Consider the following 23,642-nt stretch of genomic DNA (forward strand, 5'->3'; position numbering starts at 1 on the left):
TTCTCCTGAGGATACTGGCTTGTTGAAGTGCAGTGGACCAGTTTCATCCTTGGCATCCCCATGGCACTGACTTCAGGTGAAGCTGCGTTTTCTACAGCAGTCAGGTTCTTGTGAACACTCCACCACATTCTGAGCTTTTCCCTCCTGCATCCAACATCTGGCCCTTCCAGAGGTTTAAAGTCACCTTGCCCCAATCAAAGCAGTCCCATGGGTGGTCCACTGGCTCTCAGCACCGAGTCCTTTCCATTCAGAAATCCAAGAAACTCTGTGGATTAAAATTAGACTCCAGGTATCTATTACTCCTTAGGCATCTAGATATGCAGAAACCTTCAGTCTTGCTGTAACAGAAACCTCCATGGACACTCACACAATCACACAAAGAAGCAGTCAGCAGCAGTCTGACATTTCTTTGTTTCATAGTTGTGCAATGTATTTGCTGTTGTCTCTGTAGAGAAGAGAGGATGTAGGCACATAGCTACTCATGGCCACTACATACCTCTCGTTTATCAACCTCTGCTTTCTACCACCTTCTCCCTGACCTTTCCATCATTTGTGCATGGAGATTCTGCTCATCTCAAACTTCTCTTGTACAACCTCTCTGTGACTGACAAATATCTCCAAGATTTGACAAAATTCATTTATGGTTGTATATCATTTTAATTGGTCAAGAAGGGGCCAAGGTATTAGGCAGGAGAAAGGGTAGTTGCTTGGTGGCAGTTTGCAGAGGGCTGGACTTGTGTATCAGCTTTTGGCAAATAGACCAGTTGTACTGAAAGCAAATATGTGTTTCAGAGATTGCAAGGACTTCCTCTGGGTTCTTCTATAGGGGGACCCTGTGGAGAACAAAACACAGACAGAAATACACTTCTAAGTGATCTTTGATGCATTTAACACTTTACTCACAACATACTAGACAATAAAAGCAACCAGTAGTTGCCTGATTTCCCTTGTAAAAGCATCAAACACACCCTGATTCTAAAGAGTCGATCAGCACACTACAGAGTTAAATAGCATGAGAATAAGGCCATTGGAAATGATTCCTTGGCAACTGTGAATTCTGACTATCTGGTTTTTCTTTTTTATTTCAGATACTCAGTACTTCTTTGACACTAGCCTGTCACCACACACGTCATATTCATATTATATAGAGACCTCCAATGTGCATGGTTCAACCAGGAGCACAGCTGTCATTTATGAGACGGAGCCAGAGGTCTCAGAAGGACACTTGAACTTAACTCATGTCATTCCTGCTGGCTCTGACTCTGTGACACTTACCTGGACTGCACTCCCCAACCACTCTGGTCCTGTAGAGAAGTATGTTTTATCATGCACACCTATGGACAGCATTGAGCCCTGTGTCTCCTACGAAGGTCAGGAAACCTCAGCTACCATCTGGAATCTGGTTCCATTCAGCCACTACCGTTTTTCTGTCCACGGATGTACTAGTGGGGGCTGTTTACACAGCTTGCCCATTACAGTAACCACAGCCCAGGCACCTCCCCAAAGGCTGAGGCCACCTGCAATACGGAAAATCAGTTCCTCAGAACTCCACATAGAATGGTCTCCACCGGGGAAACCAAATGGTAAGAATTTAATGCCTCGAATTCTCCTTCTTTTAGGAAACCGAGACAGTAGAAATGAAGAATTATATAGTAAGATGGGCAACTCTCTTTGCTTATGTGAATGTAAGCCATATGCCTGGGAAATGATTTCTGAAGATATAAATACTATTTCTACTGGACAGTAGAAGAAGATATTTCATCTAATTGAGGAACAAATTCCATTCAATTAAATTGCTCTTTAAAAGGCTAATATTATCTTTGCTCTTAATGGCATCTGCCACAACACAGATGATGTTCATAATTGGATGCTCACTTATAAAATGCATTATATTTGACTGAGTCACAAGTTAGGGCACCCATAAGCTGCAAATTTTCTCTTTTAAGCAAGATAAAGATATAAAATAATACAAAAAATTGTATATAGGCTAGTTGATTCCATTAAGTTAATTTTTGTGTTCTTAAAATTGAACCTTGAGGTGCAGAGGCCAGACACACATTCCTAACTTTTTACTAATTTAGATTATGTACATATCATGGCAAAACTTAGCATCAAACTTTTTGTTGCTTGGTAAAAACTAGATACAAGTAGCTACACAATACTTATGCAGATCTGTCTTATGTCAAATATGTAATTAAATCCACAGTTTAATTATTCAATTATAAATTCAAAATATGCAAACTGGAAGTGGAATATGCAGGTACCCTAAAAGTATTGGATATCCTTAGCAGAAATTATGAGTACCCATTCTGCAAATGTTTCATTTCACCTATGGTAAATTATGGTTGTTTTGTATTTATACTTCTTTTGATTTGCTTTCTCCCAAAATAACATGGCCTTCACGCTATTTTGTAATAAGTTTTGCTGCTTTCATATACACCTGTCTTATAGATCACTAAATTTCTACACCTAGAAAAGAATCAACAGGTAATATAGTCAGAATACTAAAAAGCTAGCAGCCTTAAATGTCCAGTCCCTAAATAGTCCCTTTGACTAGGTCACTTCAATGTACTATCTCTTTTCTAGGTATAATTGTAAGATATGAATTATACATGAAGAGATGGCCATCTACTAAAGAAAGTCGCGTGTTTGAGAGCAGTGGTTGGCTCAGTCCTCACCCAGCTTCAAAGTCACCCAACAAGAGTGAAAACACACTTCAGCCTCCCCAAGTCAATGTGTCCATCTCTGGCTTGGAGCCACATACAGAGTATGCATTTAGGGTCTTAGCTGTGAATATGGCTGGCAGTGTGTCATCGGCCTGGGCCTCAGAAAGAACAGGAGAATCAGGTAAAGACCAATGCTTTGACTTCTTATTTAAAAACCCCTCAGTGAAAGTGTTATCTGGAAATTAAGGTCAAAAAGACATTTGAGGTGAAAGAGGACATGATTTAGCTATGAATTCATTTGTGGGGGAGAAAGCTTAATTCTAGCTCTAGTCTTTGGGTACAGGGGTCCTTCCCCCAAATAACAGTTGATTTCCAGTGTCGGATGGGTGGGCACTTAAGCTAATATTGCTTTGTGTTTGTCATTGTTTACCAACAGTGAAAGAGTTTTCAGTTTTACAATTAACTTTTTTTCTCTTTTCAAAAAGAAAAAAATTAAGGTAATCAAGTTTACACAATGACATAAATTAGTACATCAAAAAGTCTACTCCCAAGTGTGTTTAAAAACAATCAGAATTAAGGTATGGGAGGAGAGCCAAAAGTTTAGTTTTCTCATGGTATCTTTATCAAGGTAACTGATTTATTCTTAATTTTCCACTTTATTCCTCACATAAAGTGGACTTTCAATTCCATGAGCATTGAAGAAAATAAGTATATTTTTGCTATGTGCTGAATCTACAAATATTAAAAAAAAAACCTGCCCTAAATTTAACAGATTGAAACTATGAAGCTTGAAGGTAGCTTTGAATGGATGTCCAAGGGCTTCATTGAGTGAATAAAATGTGCATTGTGTTGGACGATCTCTCAAAGACTACTTAATATCTTGGACAAACTAGAGGGCCATGAGAGCAGAATTATTGAGTCATGGAGTTCTGGAAGGGGAAAACTAAGATCAGAAATGGGATATAACAGATCCATGTATCCTCATAATTTTATGGATCACTTGGAAAGGAAAATGCAATGAGGCCCTTTGACAACACATCTTTGATAGTTCATTTAAATTCTATACAAAGATGTCAAGGATGGTGGGAGTAAAGTGTGTGGTGTCTGTGTGCTGTGAACATTTCAGGAAGGACTGAGCAAAAACTGAGTTTCTTTGGGACCATTTAGTCAATTTTAGCTGTACTTCTTAGTGGAATGATTTTCCCCAGCTTCACTGGTTCGTCTCAGTGAAACATGGCTTTCCATGAGAAACCTAGTATGGCATCCTGAATCTTATGCTTTGGGGACTATGACAAGTTCTGCTTCTGTCTTATTCAAATTTCTTATCAAATTATTCACTACCTATCTTCATGAAAATAGAGAAGTTTCTATCAGAGTTTCTGTGTGTGTGTGTGTGTGTGTGTGTGTGTGTGTGTGTGTGTGAGAGAGAGAGAGAGAGAGAGAGAGAGAGAGAGAGAGAGAGAGAGAGAGAGAGAGAAGCACATGCTTGTGTGCATGCAGAGTCTACTAGAGGAAGCCATTAGGTGTCTGTTCTGTCATCCTCCACCTCATTTCCCTGTGACAGGGTCTCTCACTGAACCTGCAGCTAGGCTGCTGACTACCAATCCCCAGTGAGCTTCATATCTTTGCCTGACATGGCAATGGGGTTACAGATGTATTTGAGGTCATCCCCAGCTTTCTGCATACACACTAGGATCTGAACTCAGGTCCTCATGCTGTGTATCAATTGCTCTTACCCACTCAGCCGTCTCTCTATCATGTCAGTCTGAATTTTATTTTGTAAATGAAAAATACCTTACCTAACAATATCAGGATAGTAAGCATCCCTGTGGATGACAGTTTAAAGTGAATATGTAATATATATCTGCATATTTTTTAATTTCTGAAAATGAAAACACTTTAAAAAGAATAGGGTTTTGAAGAAACTAGAATAGCTAAATCTGAAATTTTGTATGGATGACATTATTGCATTTGATGTTGTTTTTGTCTTTGTTAGCACCTGTGTTCATGTTCCCTCCTTCCGTTTCTCCACTCTCGTCACACTCTCTCAGTGTCTCCTGGGAGAAGCCAGCAGAACACTTAACAAGAGGAGATATTATAGGGTACAACATCAGCATGGTTTCTGAACAGTCCCCTCAACAAGATGTTCCAGTGATGTGTTCAAAGGTATTTTTATTCTCAGCTCATTTCCTTTCTGAATTAAATTATGGCTTTATTTGATATTTTCTGAATTTACAGAATTCTGTGGAAGAATCTCTCTCCAAATGTGTTCATCAAATGGGCCATGTTCATTAACATAACATCAGATGTTCAAGGTCTTCTGTCTATATATGCTTATCACTTATTTTTCTAATGTGCTGAACTAAAGTGGTTGTAATTTTATTTCATGAGACCTGCTGTTTCCACTTAGTCTTAAATATTTTCCAAGAAGTCCTTTCAACAACTATGTACTATGTAAGATAATCTGAAAATATTATTTGATCACATAATAGTGCATTTAACCAGTCCACAATCTGTCAGTATTTATATTGTATTCATTTGGATGTCAAAATGACATTGACAAGACCATCTCATATGCACATTTTGTCTATGTCTTCATTTCCTTGGGAAAAGTCATGAAGAACCAAATTGATTACAATGTAACAGAAATCATGGCAGTAGGGCTGAAAATGAAGCCCTGTTGATAAAGTGCTTGCCTAGCATGTGTTAAGCCTTGGGCTTGTTTCCCAGTACTACATAAAACTAGGCATGGTAGCATAGGTCTGTAATTCAACCACTCTAAAGCAAAGGGAATAAGAGATGATGTTCAAAGTCACCCCAACTACCTAGTGAGTTTGAGGCTTGCTCAGGTTATATGAGACCTGTCTCAAATTTTCTTTGTTGATATAATTCATATAAATGCTATTAATACAATGAATTTGCTCAAGGCTTTGGATGTATGTTCACATCTTGTCTTCTAGTAATATCTACTCCAGTGATGAGAATATAGAGTGTTAACAGTTACAATGCCTTGCTGTATCCAAGTTCTAGCTCATTGGATATGAAAGATTCTAGAAAATGAGAGGCTCTCATTCCCTCCAGTTTAGAAATGAAGTACTTTACCTTTCTAGTCTGTATTATAGACATAGTACTGTACACGGATAGAGGCTATTGGTGTCAACTTCATGTGTCATCCTATATTCTTGCTTGCTCACTTCTATTTCTGAGGGACATAGTCTTTGATGAACACTAGCATGAGATAATAAGATCTCCACACCTCTTGTCCAATATACGCACTTCCTGTTTCCTTGATTTCACATACTCCGATCTTCTGATCTTGTTTCATGTCCATGACCAGAGTGGTCAAGTTCTGTCACACAGTCCACATGTGTTTTCCCTTGAGATGCTTCTCTTCCATGTACTGTAGCAGGAATCTTAGAGAGTCTTATTAATAAAATCAAACCTGTAGCCAGGTATTGGGGTGAAGCTGGAAGATCAGAGAACCAGAACAAGCCACAGCTACCTCACCTCGCCGGATCCTCAGCTGATTCTGTTTCCTCAGACTGGAAGCCTCTGAGTCCTCATCTGAATGAATCTCAGCTGAACTGCTGCTTAAAAGCCTGAATGCTCAACCAGCCAAAAGCTTAACCAGGCCGAATGCTTCTAGTTTCTGGTCCTCATGCCTTATATACCTTTCTGCTTTCTATCACCACTCCCTGGGATTAAAGGCTGGCTTTCTGGGATTAAAGGCATGAGTCACCATGCTTGGCTGTATCCTTGAACTCATGGATTTCTGCCTCTGAAATGCTAGGATTAAAGGTGTGTGCTACCACTGCCAATCCTAAGTATCTAGTGGCTTTTCTGTTCTCTGACCCCAGATAAGTTTATTAGGGTACACAATATTTTGGGGAACACGATATCACCACATTGTATAGTGGGGAAACAAGTACAATGCCTGAAGGTTCGTCCTCTGAGAATATTTGTCTTCACTGCTATTTCTGAGAGCCACCATAGTGGGACCATGTAGCAGCAGCCACCTAGCCTATCCTTGTAGTTACTTTCTAAGACAGCCTTGGTGTTCAGCGCTGGTGTTCTCCTTTCTTTATGGTTTAGAGATAACTTCCAAGAGCTGCATGACATTCTTTGGGCTGTCCTCAAGCCTTAGATTTCCATTTCTACCATAGGATGCATTTTGGTTGATTCTATCTGACCTTAAAACTTGACATATCTGAAAGGGAATCCAACCAATGAGAAGTAAGTCCAACTGTGTATTCATTTGATGTTCTGCTGGATGCTCTGGTGTGATGAGAGCCCAGTAGCTTGCAGAGAGACTTAAGCAAATAGTTTAGGGTGACTAGAATTCCTATCACTTTATGTGCCTTTGCTCTGCCTACTGTCTACCTTGTAGCTCTCTTTCCACAAATATATCACAATATTTTCCCACTATGATGTGTCCCAGAGCCATTGGATCTAGCAGGTTTAATGTCCCAAAAAGTTCATCAGCCAACAGCACAGCCTGACCCTAGGACTAAGCTACTTCCTGCTCTGGGACAAATCAAGTAGCAGAATTTCATATTGACATGCTGGTCAGAACAGTACCCATATGTAAGTTTCTTCACCAGACATTGAGCTTCTTAATGAAGGGTTCAAGATAAAATGCTTTTAAGGATGCAAGACATAGCTATTTTTCTTCTACTTTGGACTGGTTACATGTCCTAGATGTCACAGACAACTTGGCCTCCTAAAACCCCAGATGATGCTCCAAATCCCTTGATCTTTTATAAAGTTAATCTCCTACTCTCTGGAACACACAGCTTACTAAACCTCCATACACTTGTTTCCTGCTTATCTGATCCATTTAACATGATTTTATTGACACAGACAAACAATACTTTCAAGAAGGATTGTATAGTTTCTCTTAAATTGATGATGACCCCAAGATTATCTTTATTTACTACATAGATGACATTGGCAATAGCCATCTGATTGCACAGTCCTAAAAATTAATACTCTCTCTAAAGTCACCTTAATGATTAGTCCACCACTAATATAAGTTTAAAAATTGTGCTGCTCTAGCAAAGTTGTAGGCTGCCAGGAGTATGCCTACCTGAATCCTCATTGTCAGCCATCTGGGGTGGTCCAGCTGCAGGATACCACTTCAATACTTTGACATTTCCCTCCTATGAATCTAATGCCTCACATGACTGTTATAGTTCTGTTTTTCCAGAGGACATCAACCAAAGTCAAAGACTTGAGAACAGGATATATGGTGGGTATACTCAGACACAGCAGATGGTATAAGGAAGTCTGTCACTATTGAGAGTAAGAAGCTAGGGTATGAAACCACTGTTAAAATGTCTCAACTGATATCCCAGACAGCTCTAGAACCAGAATCCTTTAAAGCTGCCACAAACAAGGTAGAGATCCCAGGCTTTTCAACCTCGGCACTTTTTGTTTACAAACACTGCCTTCAAAATCACCATAAACTGAGTGGGTTACAATGGCATATATTGATTCTCTCAAGTCCTAGAGTTCAGAAGACTTAAAACCAAGCTGCTGGGAGAGCCATACTCCTTCCATGTACCCTAGAGGATGTCCTTACCTGCTTCCTCCAGCTTCCTCCAGGTGCTTGGTGACACTCTTTGCATGGTGCCAACATATTTCTCATTTCAGCTTGGTCAGCTTGCTTTACCTCGACTCCCTCTGTCTGTGGGGGTTTTCATTCCTCCTAAAAGGGTGCCAATTGTCAGATTGAAGGCTAATCCTAAATGCTAGATGGATTAACTCATTTCTTCCACAAATAACTCATTTCAAAAGGTGAAATTCTCAAGTTCTGGGTAGACATGCATTTTGGGGAAGACCCTCTTTAAATCTCTGTGAATATATTTGCCTTTTTCTGAGCTGTTTTAGTGGACAGAACACACACACACACACACACACACACACACACACACACACACACACCATAGAAATTTATTTTTTGTCTAGACAAAGAGTCAAAAATAAATTTATGATTCTCTATTGTCCTTTCCCATCCATCTGCATATGTGACTTTTTCAACTATCTCATGATAAAACAGCATCTAGTATAATAACATGCTTTTCAGTTCATACAAATTACTGTACAAATCTGCTGTACTGTAGTTGTTTAGGTAAATTTATAAATAAGACTGGTGTTTGGTCTTTGATCATTATGTTCCATATTTATCATTGGCATTTTGGCTCACAGTTGTATTTTATCTATTCTTTTATTCTTAGGCTCATATAATTTTGGAGTCATCACCTAAATAAACATTCCTAGTATACTTTGTTGTACTCCTGTAGGGAAATGATCTAAGAAATATTTGAAATGTTGCTAAACTCTGTGAGCATCTGAACCTGTGTCTACTTGTGAAGTATTATTTTCTATGAATGTCAAACCTAAGAACTAAGTCAGTAACTATATAGCCTCTTGAAAGAATCAAGAATCATAATAAAACATGAGCCACAGGGTTGCTACTGATATAATTCAACAGGCTTTTACTATATAACCTTTTTATAACTATAAATATCATACCTCAATGATAAAACATATAATATAGCAAATACATCAAGCAACACCATACTCATTTTTAACATTACCAAGTCTTTCATACCGTACATGGCTATATGACCTATTTGTAGCCTTGGTGGTACAGTACCATTGATTTATATGGGCACTATCACAAACATTTGACTGCTTGCCTTATGACATTAAATAGCTATGACATACCTAGGTAGGATAAACGTTTAGATCTTGTGATTGTAAAGAGCCACAATTACATATGCAATCTGGTCTGTGTTTTACCCAACCATCTGTACATAGTTCAAAGAACGCATGTCAGTAGCCCTAAGAAAAATCATTTCATATTCATAATTCTGTCTCTGTGACATTCCCCCCTAAACATAACTTACATCTACCATCTAAGCAAGTTTTCATGGTTGCTTGTTATTGGTTCTAGTCATAATGATAGGATGAATTCTCTCTAGCTGTTTAATTGTTTATGGTCTTCTTCCCAATCTCTTTTGCTCAAACCCTCTGCTTTCATTTGAAAATGTAAGATGGTGACTATATTTCAAGAAATGTAACTATCAATCTAATTTATATGTTTATTTGGATAGGAAAGGAAGTGAGATTTGACCTAAGGGAATATTTATTCAGCATCCATTCTTTTCCCCTTTACAACTGTGGATGTTTTAAGCAAATGATGGAATGATTTAGCACCATGCCATTGTCCTATGCTCTGCCATCAAGTAGCGTGTGGCATCACCACCCTGCGTTCCTGTTGGCTTTGTTTGGACTTTTTCACGGTAACTGTGTCGATGTCGCCATCTTTATCTCTACCATTGGTGACAATAACCATACATCCATGCTGCTTTATGAGGCCATAACTCCGTTTTCTCATTTATCCACTCAGGAACTGCATTATTACCTCATAAAACAGTGTGATTGTACAATTATCAATTAAACCCCGGCTTGTTGAGACTTCTTTTTTGGAAATCGCTTTCCTTATAGGAGTTGGCAATAATTCCCTCTGCCTGAATTCGTGGGATTTGTAATGCCAAGATTATAGACTGTGCATTGATTATTATCTGACTATTATTATTGCTTTACCTTGTAGCTGTTGCATTCTGCTAAGTCCCAGGACCTGTCTTATGTTGTAAAGGGACTAAGGCCATATAGGATCTATGCCTTTACTGTCTCCCTCTGCAATTCAGTGGGCTGTGTAACCAGTGCTTCAGGAGCAGGACAAACCCTAGCAGCAGGTGAGTACATTCCAACTGAATATAAAGAAATACATCCTTGTTCAAATAAATACCTACAGTACTTCTGCATTTTGGATTTCACATGTGTCCTTTCCGTCTTTTTTGTTTTTAAACAAAGCAAGACATGGAGCTAAGGGTTATGGACACATGAGAAAAGCCCCAAATTAGTATGGAATGAGAATGGCTCCTGTGCTCAGCTTCTACCTAGGACCACAAACTGTCCTGGCAGCTATGAGATGGATTTAGGAGGCATCCCATGAGGCCACAGGACATTTCTTCCCTCAATATGAACTTCTCTTTTGGGGTTGGGACTACCTACTCCTGTCGCATGGGGATATCTAGCCAATTCTAGGTTGCCATGACACTATACATTTTTCATCTGTTGGAAAGGCGATTGATTATATATTATTTTATTTATGATTAATAAGACTCTCCTAAGTTTACACAATGTAATGGGAAAAATTGTTAAATCCTTGAATATGGTTTCTATCATTTTTGTTTGCTTTACTGCAAGCCAATGAGAGTTATACAAAACTGAATACATATATCACTACCATCTTTGTACTCCACTAACAGCATTTAGAATATTTTCACCTCCCATTGTTTCTGTCAGCTCTTCTGCAAGGCTTAGTTCTCTTTATGGATGTATCTAAATGTACAGAGGTTAGGGGATTCCAACATGAATTAGAGGTATTGTACAAACATGTATTTAATCATCACCCTTCTATCTGTAGGTCTAATTCTATTGTTCCCATCTTCAGTTCTGGAACAACTAATTCGGTCCAAATTATGTCACATAATTACTTTTGCTTGTTACAATTTTCCATTGATGTGAAGAAAATCCCAATTCCATGACAGTGTGGTTTATTATCTCAACGACTAAATTCTTCATGAATTTATGTTTAATCTATGTGTATTTCAGATGTGTGAGTACATTCGAGGAGTATCAAGTGTATTAAATCATATGGAGACCCTACTTTTCCTATAAGCCAATTTCTTTTTATGAATTATAGGATTCAAATGTACTAAATTTGAATAAGAGAGGTGAATTCTATCTGCTTTAGGCAAAAGCGGCACAAAATTTGAAAGGATAGTCAATATCACAGATTAACAAAAATCAGACAGAGATTGAGCCAAGCTAAAGGTTGGCCTCTGGTAAAGTGTGGGATAGAGAGGCTCGGCAGTGAGGCAGGTGATGAGGCATTGCAAAGTCATCCCGTGCTGTTGCATACCCAGTGTTGCCGCATTCACAGTAACACCTCCCTTGGGTGTGTCCAATCTGTATCTAATACTTTTAGTGATTGGGAAATGCTCATGTCTCAGACAAACCAGCATCACTAGACCCATCTTCGAAAAGGTGCTTTCTGTGTTTTTATTTTACTTATACTTATTTATGTATGTGTTGTGTGTGTGCACACATGCATAATCACACACATGCGCGGTGCATGAGTGGCGGTCAGAGGACAGTGTGTGAGTGTCAACTCTCTCCACCATGTAGGTTCTAGAGATTGAACTCAGGCCCTCAATTTTGGTGGCAAGCACCCTGAACTGCTGAGCCATCTCCCCAGCCCTGGAGAAGTGAGTTCTGAAGTGGACTGAAAATATCTACCTCTAGTTTCTATTTAAGTCTTCTCTTGGAGGCTGCTGTTAGCAGAACCTGTCTCCCTCCTGACATCATTGTCTGTAGTATCTCTAATAACACTACATCTGCAAGTCTTGTCTCCGCCATGCCATCGTGCACCATCTGCATCTCCTGGAAGAAAGGGTTTGGTGCTGAGCAGGCATATTTTCTAAACATGTCAGCCCATGTTCCTATAGACACAGCAAATGAAAGGAACTGGAGTGAGACATGCCTGACCTTGGGGACCAGATAGCTCCTGGGGTGCAAGAAGGAACTGTTACTCTTGGCATCATTGATGATACCCCCAATGGTCCTGTCTTGTGGGGTGAAGCAGTGTGTTCCCACCACATAGAGGGCAGCACACCCAGCGCCTTCAGCAGCTACTTTTCAGTCACTAGTGAGGTAACCTCAGGCCTCTCTGGCTCAGGAGTGACTGTGGAAAGGTAACTGGAGCCTCTGAATGGCCAACACATATTTGAAGAAGCATTTAGCATCCTCATCCTTCTTTTTTTTTTTTTTCTTTTTTTGAGATCCAGAATTTGCCAAGATTTATTACATAGACCAGAGAAGCCCCACATTTGTGGCATTCTTCCTTCCTGCTTCCGCAGGAAATGCAGGCATGTTCCACTGTGTTTAGTTGTCCCCTGTAGCCATAAAGGAAGTAAAGCAAATTAAAACTGTTTGTGACTCTTTACTTTTTTCCCATCCCTCTACTTTTTTCCTACTGGGTTTCTTTGAGACAAGGTCTCTCTACATAGCCCTGGCTGTCCTGGAACTCATTATTTAGTCCAGGCTGACCTTGAGCTTACAAATTTGCCTACCTCTACCTTTTGAGTCCTGGGATTAAAGGCATGTGCTACTGAGCCCGGCTACCTTTTTATCACAAAGAAATAGAACCTAGAAATATCTCATAATCTCTAAAAGCTACATAGATTTCAGATGTGGGTAAGAGTTAGCTTTTTTTTTTTTTTTTTTTTTTTTTTTTGGTTTTTCGAGACAGGGTTTCTCTGTGTAGCTTTGTGCCTTTCCTGGGACTCACTTGGTAGCCCAGGCTGGCCTCGAACTCACAGAGATCCGCCTGCCTCTGCCTCCCGAGTGCTGGGATTAAAGGCGTGCACCACCACCGCCCGGCCAAGAGTTAGCTTTTTTATGCTTTGTTTTGCTTTTTTATTATTTTTTTCCAGATAGGATCTCATTATTTAGTTTGGACTGAACTCAAACTCATGATCCTCTTGCCTTAGCCTCCCAAGTAAAAATAATAATTTATTCATATGCATTTTGTGGCATGATGAGCAAGTATTTTCTTCTTAGTTATTATTTCTAATTTGCAAAAATACTTAAATGGGAAAAAATGAACCGGAATGCAAGAGTTTGGGTTTTGCTACTTACAAGCTAGGTTTGTTATTGTTGCACAACAGTGATCAACCCCTGATATAATGACTAAAGACAGAAAGGTCTGTCTCGGTGTCAGTGGGTTGAGTCCATGCGTATTCGGTCCCACGCAGGAGGATGGACCATGATGGCAGTGGGAATGTGCAAAGGGAGATGCTATTCACATCATGGTAAACAGGAAGCAGAAGGTAGGAGGGACCAAGGCAACAGGTGTAACCTTCAAAGACACAACCCATGTGATCTATTGCCTCTTACTTGGCTCCATTTCCTTAAGCTTTCAGAACCTTCAAAATAGCACTTACCAGCAGGGGCCTGAGACTTCAGCAAATGTGCCCATGGGTGACTTTTCATGTTAGAGTACCAGCTGTGAGACCCTTACATGATGTATGTTATCTCTATTACTGAGCTTTTCAGGATAAATAAGGATAACATTTCGTATGGTATTTCTATAGTTCAAAAGATAACGTGTAAAACGTGTAAGGAAATATTCACCACAGCAAAATGTCCATAAAATTTTCTTCTTATTGCAATTGCCATCTCATGAAACATGTTTGTTAGCCAATGTCAACACACACTGTGTCCAGCTGCGAGGGTTTACAGTGTTACCAGGGTCAAGAGATGCAAGGTCCAGCTTTAGCCTCTTAGCATTCTAGAGCATTTACCTAACAATGGAAAGCTGTAAAACCAGGCTTGTTGTGAAAACAAACCAGAAAACCTTAAGGTCTAAAGTATTTTTTCCTTCTCTGAGAAGTATATCAATCAAGATTATGATGTCTATTTAAAATGTAGTGGAGCTGGAGAGATGTCTTAGTGGTTAAGAGCACTGTCTGCTCTTTCAGAAGACCCAGGTTCAATTTCCAGCACCCACATGGTAGCTCACAACCATCTGTAACTCCACTTCAAGGGAATCCAAGGTCCTCCTCTGGCCTCCATGGGCAATAGGCACACTAGTGGGCACAGACATATATGCAGGCAAAAGACCCATACACATAAAATAAGATAAAAAATAAAAAATTAAAATGAGAACAAAGTAAAATTTAAAAAAATGTGTCCAGATTGCAAATTTCAAATTTGTTATTTGTAGTATAAAGTCACCAACGTGCCCCAAGCACACCATTAATACATTATCTTGTAAAATCTCCAATTAGAAAGCAACCATTAAACGCTCACTATGTAAAGTCTGTGGGAATTCAAAAGACAATACACACGGTGTTGAGATTAAGGAGTTAACATCTAATTGACTAATTGGCATGAGGATGTGTGCTGGGACTCTTTGCTGGGAAGAAGGCTATAGGAACAGAGGAGAGGCTTTGAGTTGGGAAATTAGGAAATTACCTCACTGGATGCTGTTGTAGATGGATTTGGTCGATTGAAAAAGACATTTGTATCTATTGACTGAGCATATAAAATGTACTAGTCCCCATGCTAGAGGTTGGCACTGTTCTAGATATTGCTATGATGAAATCTGTGGTTTATGAAGACTTTTCTGGCAATGCATTCAGAGGGGATATGCCTAGATTTTCAGTATTTCTCAGTGGGGACTAAGGGACTTTGTCCAGTGAGTAGAAGTGATGATTGACAGATGAAATGGGTAGTATCATAGGGAGGACAGCCACAGGTTCAGAGGAGGAAAAGGTTGAAGGCGACAGTAAGTATTTGAGTAGACCATGGTGTTTCTGTTAAACAAAGTGGGAAAGATGAACATATGGGAAAAACAAACCCATGCGTTTATGTTTGATCATTTGGTAGGAACATATCTGTGGCAGATATAAGCAGCTAGCAGCAGAGCATACAAATCTGGTGGTTAAAATGTTGCTGGTTTTATAATCATCTGTAGAGATGGAGGCCTATGGTGAAAATGAATCAGTGAGATGGCGAAGACACTATGACGCAGGAGAGGGAGGGGGAATCTGCGCGAGCGCATGCGCCCTGGGAAAGAGTGAAGCTAAGGGAACAGGGAAACAAGATGAGAGAGTGATTCCCATCTGCAAAGTCATAGAAGGCTCATGTTACCTTTAATACCACATGCTGTCCAGAGAGCAAGAGGGCCAAGGTCCCTGCAGTGGCCTGAGTTGAAGCTGTGTGTGAAGGACTGAGCATCAACAAAAGACTACCATAAAGAAAATTCAAAGGTGCTTCTTTGAAGTTTTGACAAACCCGTTCCATTAGCTTCTATTCCTGCGGGAAATCTCTTCTATTCTGATGGAGAAATTTTTTTCGGTGGCTTTTGGAACATGAGAAAGAGAGGTTAATCTTAGCCATCAGTATATACTGTCAGAGCAGGCGACTCCTCAGCTGCCAATAAAAGTAGTTTACACGCTGGTGGTGAGAAAATGCTTTCCTTGTGTTTGTTTTTGTGTAAAATGCATCATTTGTGGGTATATTCAGATCAGTGAGAAGAAAATATAGCTTTTATTTGCCGTAAGCCCGGCCCAGTGACTGCAGACTCAGGATCCTTCATGCCTCTCGTTTCTAGTAGGCACTCACCGTTTCTTTCCTTATGCATGCCCTAAGATTAAACAGCTAAATAAGAGTCATGGACCGGACACCATTAGAAATAGGCAATGTCGAAGCCAGAGCTTTTGCGTAGTCGAGTCTACATTGGAAAAGAATGTAAGTCAACCAGGTGTTTTATGAACCAGCCTGCTCTTATTTCTGGAGAATAGTGAGGCAGCTTGCTGTGGGTTTGCTGGAGATGTAACTCCTAAATATAAGCAAAGGGATGGAGGTCTGCCATTCAACAATTTTGCAGTAGAGAGTCACAAATCCAAATAGGTACAGAGAAGTGTGGGACCACAACAGTGGTGTCTCCTCATTAAAATCTTAGTCACCGTTTTTAAAAAAGATATTCAGGAAGTTTTATCTGGCAATTTCATGAAAAAGCTTGAGAACCGGGTGATTTATTTTAAATATTTTCTAGTCCATACAATAGAATGGGGGCACTTCACCCTGAGTACTGTGTTAGATTTGGGTTTGGTACCTAATGCAGTCCTGGATGGGTTCTCCATGGAAAAGCTGGAGTCAATTCTTTAGAATTGCTCCTGTTCATCCTGGACCTTCTTCAAATCCGTTTTGCACATCTACAAAAGATTAGCCTTTCCATTTAGGAAATTTTCGAATTTCTATCTTTTTCCAAGTCTGCCAGATTTAAACCTGCCTTCTAGAGAGCCATTTCTAAAGGAATACCATGCTATTTCTTTCAGCTGTTTTGGCTCCAGACTACAAGCTGAGAAGGCCCCATCTCTTATCACACAAATAACTAGGGGTACATTAAGTTTTGTTCTGAACCCAAAGTGTAATATAGATCTTCTTTCTCCTGGGTAGAAAACCTATCTTGTTTGCATGCAGGGACATAAGTCTTTTCATTGTGAATAGGACCCAGAGTGATTAAACAAGCACTCTTAATATGTTAATTTATAATTTTAATTACAACAATCTTGTCTATATAGTCATTAGTGAATACTAATATAAATATTTTTCTACCTTTTTATTCATCGTGCGTAAGGCAATCATCCTGTTCCTTCTCTGAGGTTGCTGGTTTCCGTCTCATAATGCCATCTTTGTTCCTAGTTATGAATGCATTTTGTCCCTTCCTGTCTTGAATAATCCCTCATTAAGCTAGTCACTTTCTGCTCCATGCTAAAAAGGAAAAATTATCATGCAAATGTGGCCGGCCGTATTAGAAAGCACATCACCCAACTCTTTTGTCGCTGCCCTTCAATTAGTTTCCCTTCTTTGAATTTAATTCCATTTGTTGTTAAAACTACCGACTTGATGTATGGACTCATGAATCCCAGGCTGCTGCCAAGAAAGTGAGGGGGGAATCAAAGGCTCTTGGAAGATCTGCAGAGCTGAAATGAATCTGCTTCACCTTTGACAAGAACACTTGAACAGCCCCGGAGTCCTCTGATGATTCAACTTGGCTAATTATCCAATTATTTATTTCAAGAGTAAAGATGGCATTCTACCACGAGAGAAGTGTAAAGCAGCCTGAGAAATTTGGGAGTGACAGGTGACTTAGGGCCCATCCAAGATAAACAATACCTGTGTAGAAACTTGGCTTCCCATGTGTCATCCATGGCCGCTCTGCTCCCTCTCAGGAAGGAGATCCTGGGCACATGGAGACTTTTTGGTTGTTTGTTTTCTCTCTCAATGGAGATTATTTTTACACTTGCAAACACCATGTCAAATTGCCAGGGCTCTTAAGCAATATTTAAGTTGTATTTCTCTTGATTAAAAGCTTTTGGTTCAAAGCAATACTTTTTAATTGCCTAATGATATAAGTCAGTTCTTAGGGAAAAAAAAAACCCGCACATTTAGGAGTTCATTTGCGATATAACTGAAAAATTCATTGCATGGCAGTAAAACAATTTACTGTTAATTACAAGGAGAAGAATTTGCTGTAGCATGCTCACAGATTGCCATGAATCATGCAGCACTCCTAGAGATTTATAACAGATGTGTAAGTGGGATGAATTAGCAGGGTTTAATAACAGAGGCACAAATCATGCAGACTTCAAGGAGCTTTAATTGATATACTAGAATGTGACGGGCATGAATCACTCAGCCATTCAACAGCATTGGAACATATGGTCAGCTCAATATGCTGCATCTTAAATCGGTTGGTGAGTCGTTGCTTGTCCCATATGGTGGGAGCAATATATTTTTCGTGATTAAAAAAATACATCCATTTTTTAAAGAAATATGATTGTAAAGCATGTTTGTTATTGAGCAGGCATCTAAAAGCCAAGCTAACCTGAGTGTTATTTTTATTTTTTGTTATGATTATTTTTAAACATGGCAGTTTCCCAAAATAAATAAAGGACACTACGTGTAATATTAGATCGCTGGAGGCATTCTGAGAAAGGAATCTGTGCTGCTGGCATATTTGACCCCCAGCAAGCCCATGGCAAGCATGGCTGGAGAAGCTGAGATTGTCCTCAAAGCCCTGCAGAGCCGGGTAAACAAGATGAAGGGTGTGTCACTTTGGGGGAAGGTTGGGACTGCCCAACTTGGCATTCTAGCATGATGGGTTTGGTGGGAAATCTTTACTTAGCAGGGTTAAAAAAAAAAAAAAAAAAAAAAAAAAAAAAAAAAAAAAAAAAAACACGTAGTTTTGATAATAGCATGGCCCTAATGGAACAACTGCATGGACCACTCTTGTTTCTTAACTAAACATTAGCTTCCTTGGGATCATTAAGAATAATCTTCATAGATAGCAGAACTAATGCCATGTCACTCATGTGGAGGCAGGTATCCTGGCCGGCGACTAACTGGTAGTGTAAAATCATGCTTTCATTGTAGCTGGGTCCTGGCAGCTTTCAGAAAGGTTTCTGCAGCATTAGTAAATGTGTCAGACTTGAAAAGGGAATATTGCAAACCTTAGTCTGTGCTGCCAGGATTTAATGTCAACAATTAAAATTTATTTTGATCCTTACCTAGTGTTTATTACTGTTTGTATACACAGCAGACCTTACTAATACAGAGATGCACTATTAGACAGAATTGCCATCTGTTCCGAGAGAAATGCTGGCATCTGCCTTTGATGCTAAAACTAAAATGATATTATTTCTAACAAAACAAAATTAACTGCTTTTTACTCACCAACTTCACTTTTAAGGGCACAGATGTACCAAGGAAAGGACTGGCTTATGAAATGTGCAGTGACCTCGGGACCAGGACTGCTTTTGGATACGTGACTTTTATGAGGCTTCCTGTTGGCCTTTTGGGCATGCGGAAAGGGCATGCAGAAATCACCTTTATAAAGCAGAGCCTTACCTTTGCAGTGCTCTCACTCCGTAGCTTCAGCTCTTTGTTAAAATAACAACTGAGATAGGTAAAACTTGACTGAGTTAGGGGCTTGAGTCCCTCCAAAATATTCTGACAGATGTATCCTCAAAAATAAATAAATGAAACAAAACTCTGAGGAAAGAAATGGAATAGGCAAAAATGCTAGAGAACCAAGTCTCCATTGGTCCCACAGTGACCCCTTTAGGAAAATACAAACTCTCTTCTCTGCTAGGCTATTAAATTTTTTTCTCCCACACTGGCATATATAAAAGATTTATATGCAACACCCCTCCTATTTTTTTTTTCCGAAGGCCTAAGTATCTTATTAAGAAAAGGTCTCTTGCTGTTTGAAGTTAAAGAATTCGGAGGACCAAGGACAATGGTAACACCCATACTGACATAAGATCGCTGGGACACTTTCTAAGATGGACCACTCGGATTCTATATATCACAAAACAATAAATTGTGTCACGCCCATGTTTAATGCGTGTACACAGTGCATTAACTGTAACTATAGTACATTTATTTGTGCTGGAGGAGACTTGAAAATGATTAAAAAATCAATACTCTGCTGTCAGGCAGGCAAGTGTTACGATACGTTTAAGAAACTAATTGCACAGGCCCCATAAAAGCTTCAAGTTTGTGTAGCAAGGATGCCATAATTACAGTTGGAGCAACTACCTCTCATATTAATGGTGGGCTTTAGGGAACAGTGGCAGTGGCCGTCACCTTCGTCCTGCATGTGTTAGTTCAGAAATAATGGGTCCCCTTCTCTCTGGACCTGGGCGGTGTTAGTTATGACAATTGATCTACCGTCACCTGAAAGGAAGTGGCAGCAGTGTGTGGGGACCAAATTCACTGGAGGTCTCCGAAAGTCATGCTGTGCAGCCTTTCTGTGGCACGGCAGACATAGGAAGATCGTGTTGCATGCCACATTCTGGGTAAAGAGATCATGGCTGAGAGCTGAAGGGAAATGCTAAGGGGCCATGGTCAGCTTCCTTGATGTCTAAGATGACCTGTATGTCAGGCTCCCCTGATGGTTTTCTAATTGGGAATCACTATTTGGTCCATCTCAACTCAACCATGTCTCTCCATGAAGACATACTAAACAAAAGAGAGATCAAGTGGTAGATTAGGACATTTCTGAGGTGCTGAGCCTCGCATGGAGCTGACCAGGAAAGGGGAAGGAATTAGAAAAATATGTTTTGTTCTCTAGAGTCAGAAAATTGTTGGTCAATAAGAGCACAGAGTGACTTCTAGGTTCCTGTGGAGACTCCTTCCTCTTCTGTTCACTGACTGCTGAACAGAGTGTCTGCTCACTCTTAGGCCCTGGTCTCAGAGCCTACATGCAGATATCAAGGCGGAGCAGTGTTTGCAAAGTAACATTTCCTGACATGGTTTTAGATCCTTGAGAAAAAAAGTCAAAATAATTTTCCTTTGATAAAATGCCTAAGGATGTCTTACGTCACACTATACCCTACACATCCTGAACTTCGGAAACTGTGGTCATATCTGGATGCTGGGTCACACAGCAGGAGGTAGACGGTATCAGGTATAGTGAATGACTTACCACACAGACTTCACACACAAGGTTTGGAACACAAATGAAGAGATTTGATGCAGAAGAGCTGTGAGTCTGTCTTGCTTAAGACTCCACACCCCATAAATTTCACAAGTGTGAATTTATTCATTACGATATGCTATTAATCAGATAATAGGGTAACAAATGCTGCATAAAGGAAGTGGATTAGCTGAGCATTTTAGAACGCTTTTTATAAAATATAAAGTTAGTAGGGAGCTGAGGAGTTAGCTCAGTGGATAGGAGTACTTACTGTGTAAGAGCAAGAACCTGAATTCAGACCCCCGGAACCCGCCTGGAGACCAGATAGAGCTGTGTGTGGGTGTCTGTAACCTCAGTGCCAGAGGACGGGTGGAGATGAGAGAATTGCTAGGGCTTCTTGGGCAGCCAGTTTCGCTGAAGAAAATTGGTGAGATCCAGGGTCAATGAAAGAGTCTTTCTGAAAGGGAGAAGGTAGATGCTGACAGGGTAGGATATCCAACGTCCTCCTCAGGCATCCACAAATGCACATGAGCAAACATATTCACCACACATGAAGAAACACACCGCCACACACATACACACACAAATTTAGAAAAGAACTGGGCTGTGTATTTTAATGGAAATGACAGTGTTATATTTGGCTTTGAAAATTCTGCCTCAATTTGTAGGTAGGAAAACTCAGGCAAATAATATAAAGTTTAAGTGATTTTTCTGAAATATTTGTAGCACAAGGAATTAAGGTGAATATAGATGTAACCAACCGTCTTATTAAATAAGAAACACAGAACCAATGTAAAGAAGAAAGCCAAGAGATCAGAGCTCAGAGCTAAAACCTTACCCTTCCTCCTGTGGTGGTCCTACCTCTCAGAAAGAGACCTACTTCCTGTGTGTTTGTCTTAATATAGTCTTTCTGTTCTGCCTTCTCATTGGTTGTAAACCCAAACACGTGACTGCCTCGTCACTGCCTGTAAGTACAACCCTCCAGGTCTTAAAGGCGTGTGTCTCCAATGCTGGCTGTATCCCTGAACACACAGAGACTTACCTAGCTCTGCCTACCAAGTGCTGGGATTATAAGAGTACACCACCAACACTCTGCTTTCCTATGGCTTGCTAATAGCTCTGACCCCTGGGCAACTTTATTTATTAACATACAATTAAAATCACATTTCAGTACAAATAAAATAGCACCATAGGTGAAAATATTTTGAGACATCTAAAGTTGTTCCGTTGGCTCAAAGTTATCTCTTAGTTTGTTGTGCTATGAGGACAAACCATTTAAAAAACATATTTATGTGTCTATAATCACTTTGTTGTGGCACTCTGACAAATAACCCTCCTTACACTAAGCTCTGTCTGTCTGTCTGTCTGTCCAGTTTAATTAGTTGACAGATCCACTCAATTCCCCCTCCTGGTTATAGAGGATATGGGAAAAGAACTGCCCAGTAGGATACCCACCCTGCAGGAAGGCATGGTTCACTCCTTTGGGTGAAGCTGCAACAGAGCAGTGAGAAGTTTAGATTTGTTTAAGCAATGGATCAGCAACCAGCTCTAGTTCAACTCATCTTCTGGAAGAGACTAGTCAAGACAATCCAATTGTTTGGTGAAACACTTCTCTGTGGATTGAGAAGCTTGCATGTTACTGTATGAACAGTTGGCCTGGCTTCAGTGGACTCTCCACAGTGTGGTCTTTGTCTATACACTGTTGGCTGGGCTGAAGGCCATAGTGAGCTCTCGCCTTTAGAAAGCATTGAGAAAGGAACTACAGAGCCAAAGAAATTCTTTTCATTTTTGTTTTTTTTTTTGGTTTTTACACTTCTGATTAAGAAATGCTGTGGATCATGCGATCAAGGTGGAGAGGCATGGTCCACGATTTCACCATTTTCTCCCAAGCAGTTGGTAGAGCTACAAGGGAGGCAATCACATGGGCTTTGGGAAGGAAGTTCCTGTGTGAAGGATCTTATTCTTCCAATGCTGAAAGTTTAAAGTTTATCCAAGCTTCAAGTATTTAGTTTAAGAGGAATGGATGTAGAAAAAAATGTTTCTCATTTGAAAAATTTGAGAGAGGTCTTCTGAATATCAGTGGGAGTGGGCTGGATGGAATTTTTCAAACTGAAAATGTCATGTTCATGTGCTCTAAACACTGGAGACTCCCTTGTGGAATGCAGAAACTGTAACAGTGGAAGGGCTCCGATACCATTCTTTCTGTGTCTGTAAAGTAAAAGGGGCAGATGCAGAGAGAAGAGGATTGTGGTACCCAGAAGCCACATGCAAATGCAGGGTGTTATGGTATGTGTTTGTAATGCCTGCACTAGGAGTATTCCTGGGGCTGACTGGCCAGCCAGTCCAGCCTAATTGATCTGACCCTAGCCCCAGGCTTGTAAAGCATCCTACGTCAAAGGAGACTGTCAGTGTTCAAGGAGTGGCAGAATAACACCTGAGATTCTCCTTTGGTCTACACACACACACACACACACACACACACACACACACACACAGTACACACGCAAGTAACACATGAACATGCACACATGTGCACACATACCAGAGTCAAATTATAAAGAAAACCTTGTTAATTGTTCTTTTCCTTGCATTGTAGAGCTCCATACTAAATCCATGAGAGGCCTTCTTGCTCACCTGAGCCTGTGACAATGCATAGATGGCCACAGAAAATCATGCAAGGGAGTTTCAACTCCAAGAGATTCAGGCTAGTTTGTCCTCCTATTTTGTTTTGGATTATTAGAATGACAACTGAAAGCACCCCATCTAGCTAGATTTTGACAGAGAGTACTAAAAGAAGCCACGCATACAAGATTCATACATGTGCAAAAAACATCACAAAGATTCCTGCA

General features: G+C 40.0%; 1 protein-coding gene and 1 long non-coding RNA gene across 2 annotated transcripts in view; one reads left to right on the forward strand and one right to left on the reverse strand.

Moving 5' to 3' along the window:
- Nucleotides 1–23,642, forward strand: part of LOC143267862 (usherin-like) — a 216,558-nt gene that overhangs the window by 189,838 nt on the left and 3,078 nt on the right. Inside the window, exons 16-19 of the mRNA XM_076548182.1 lie at nt 1,089–1,583; nt 2,587–2,847; nt 4,663–4,832; nt 10,285–10,429. Of these exons, the coding sequence (XP_076404297.1) occupies nt 1,089–1,583; nt 2,587–2,847; nt 4,663–4,832; nt 10,285–10,429 (1,071 nt within the window). The remainder of the gene's footprint in view (nt 1–1,088; nt 1,584–2,586; nt 2,848–4,662; nt 4,833–10,284; nt 10,430–23,642) is intronic.
- LOC143267863 (uncharacterized) lies at nt 638–14,052 on the reverse strand. The gene is made up of 3 exons (XR_013043493.1): nt 13,935–14,052; nt 8,248–8,373; nt 638–833 (listed from the first exon to the last, which is right to left on the reverse strand). It is a non-coding gene; the product is annotated as an uncharacterized LOC143267863 (long non-coding RNA).

The sequence above is a fragment of the Peromyscus maniculatus genome, chromosome 11, assembly GCF_049852395.1.
Source record: "Peromyscus maniculatus bairdii isolate BWxNUB_F1_BW_parent chromosome 11, HU_Pman_BW_mat_3.1, whole genome shotgun sequence".
Taxonomy (NCBI): Eukaryota; Metazoa; Chordata; class Mammalia; order Rodentia; family Cricetidae; genus Peromyscus; species Peromyscus maniculatus.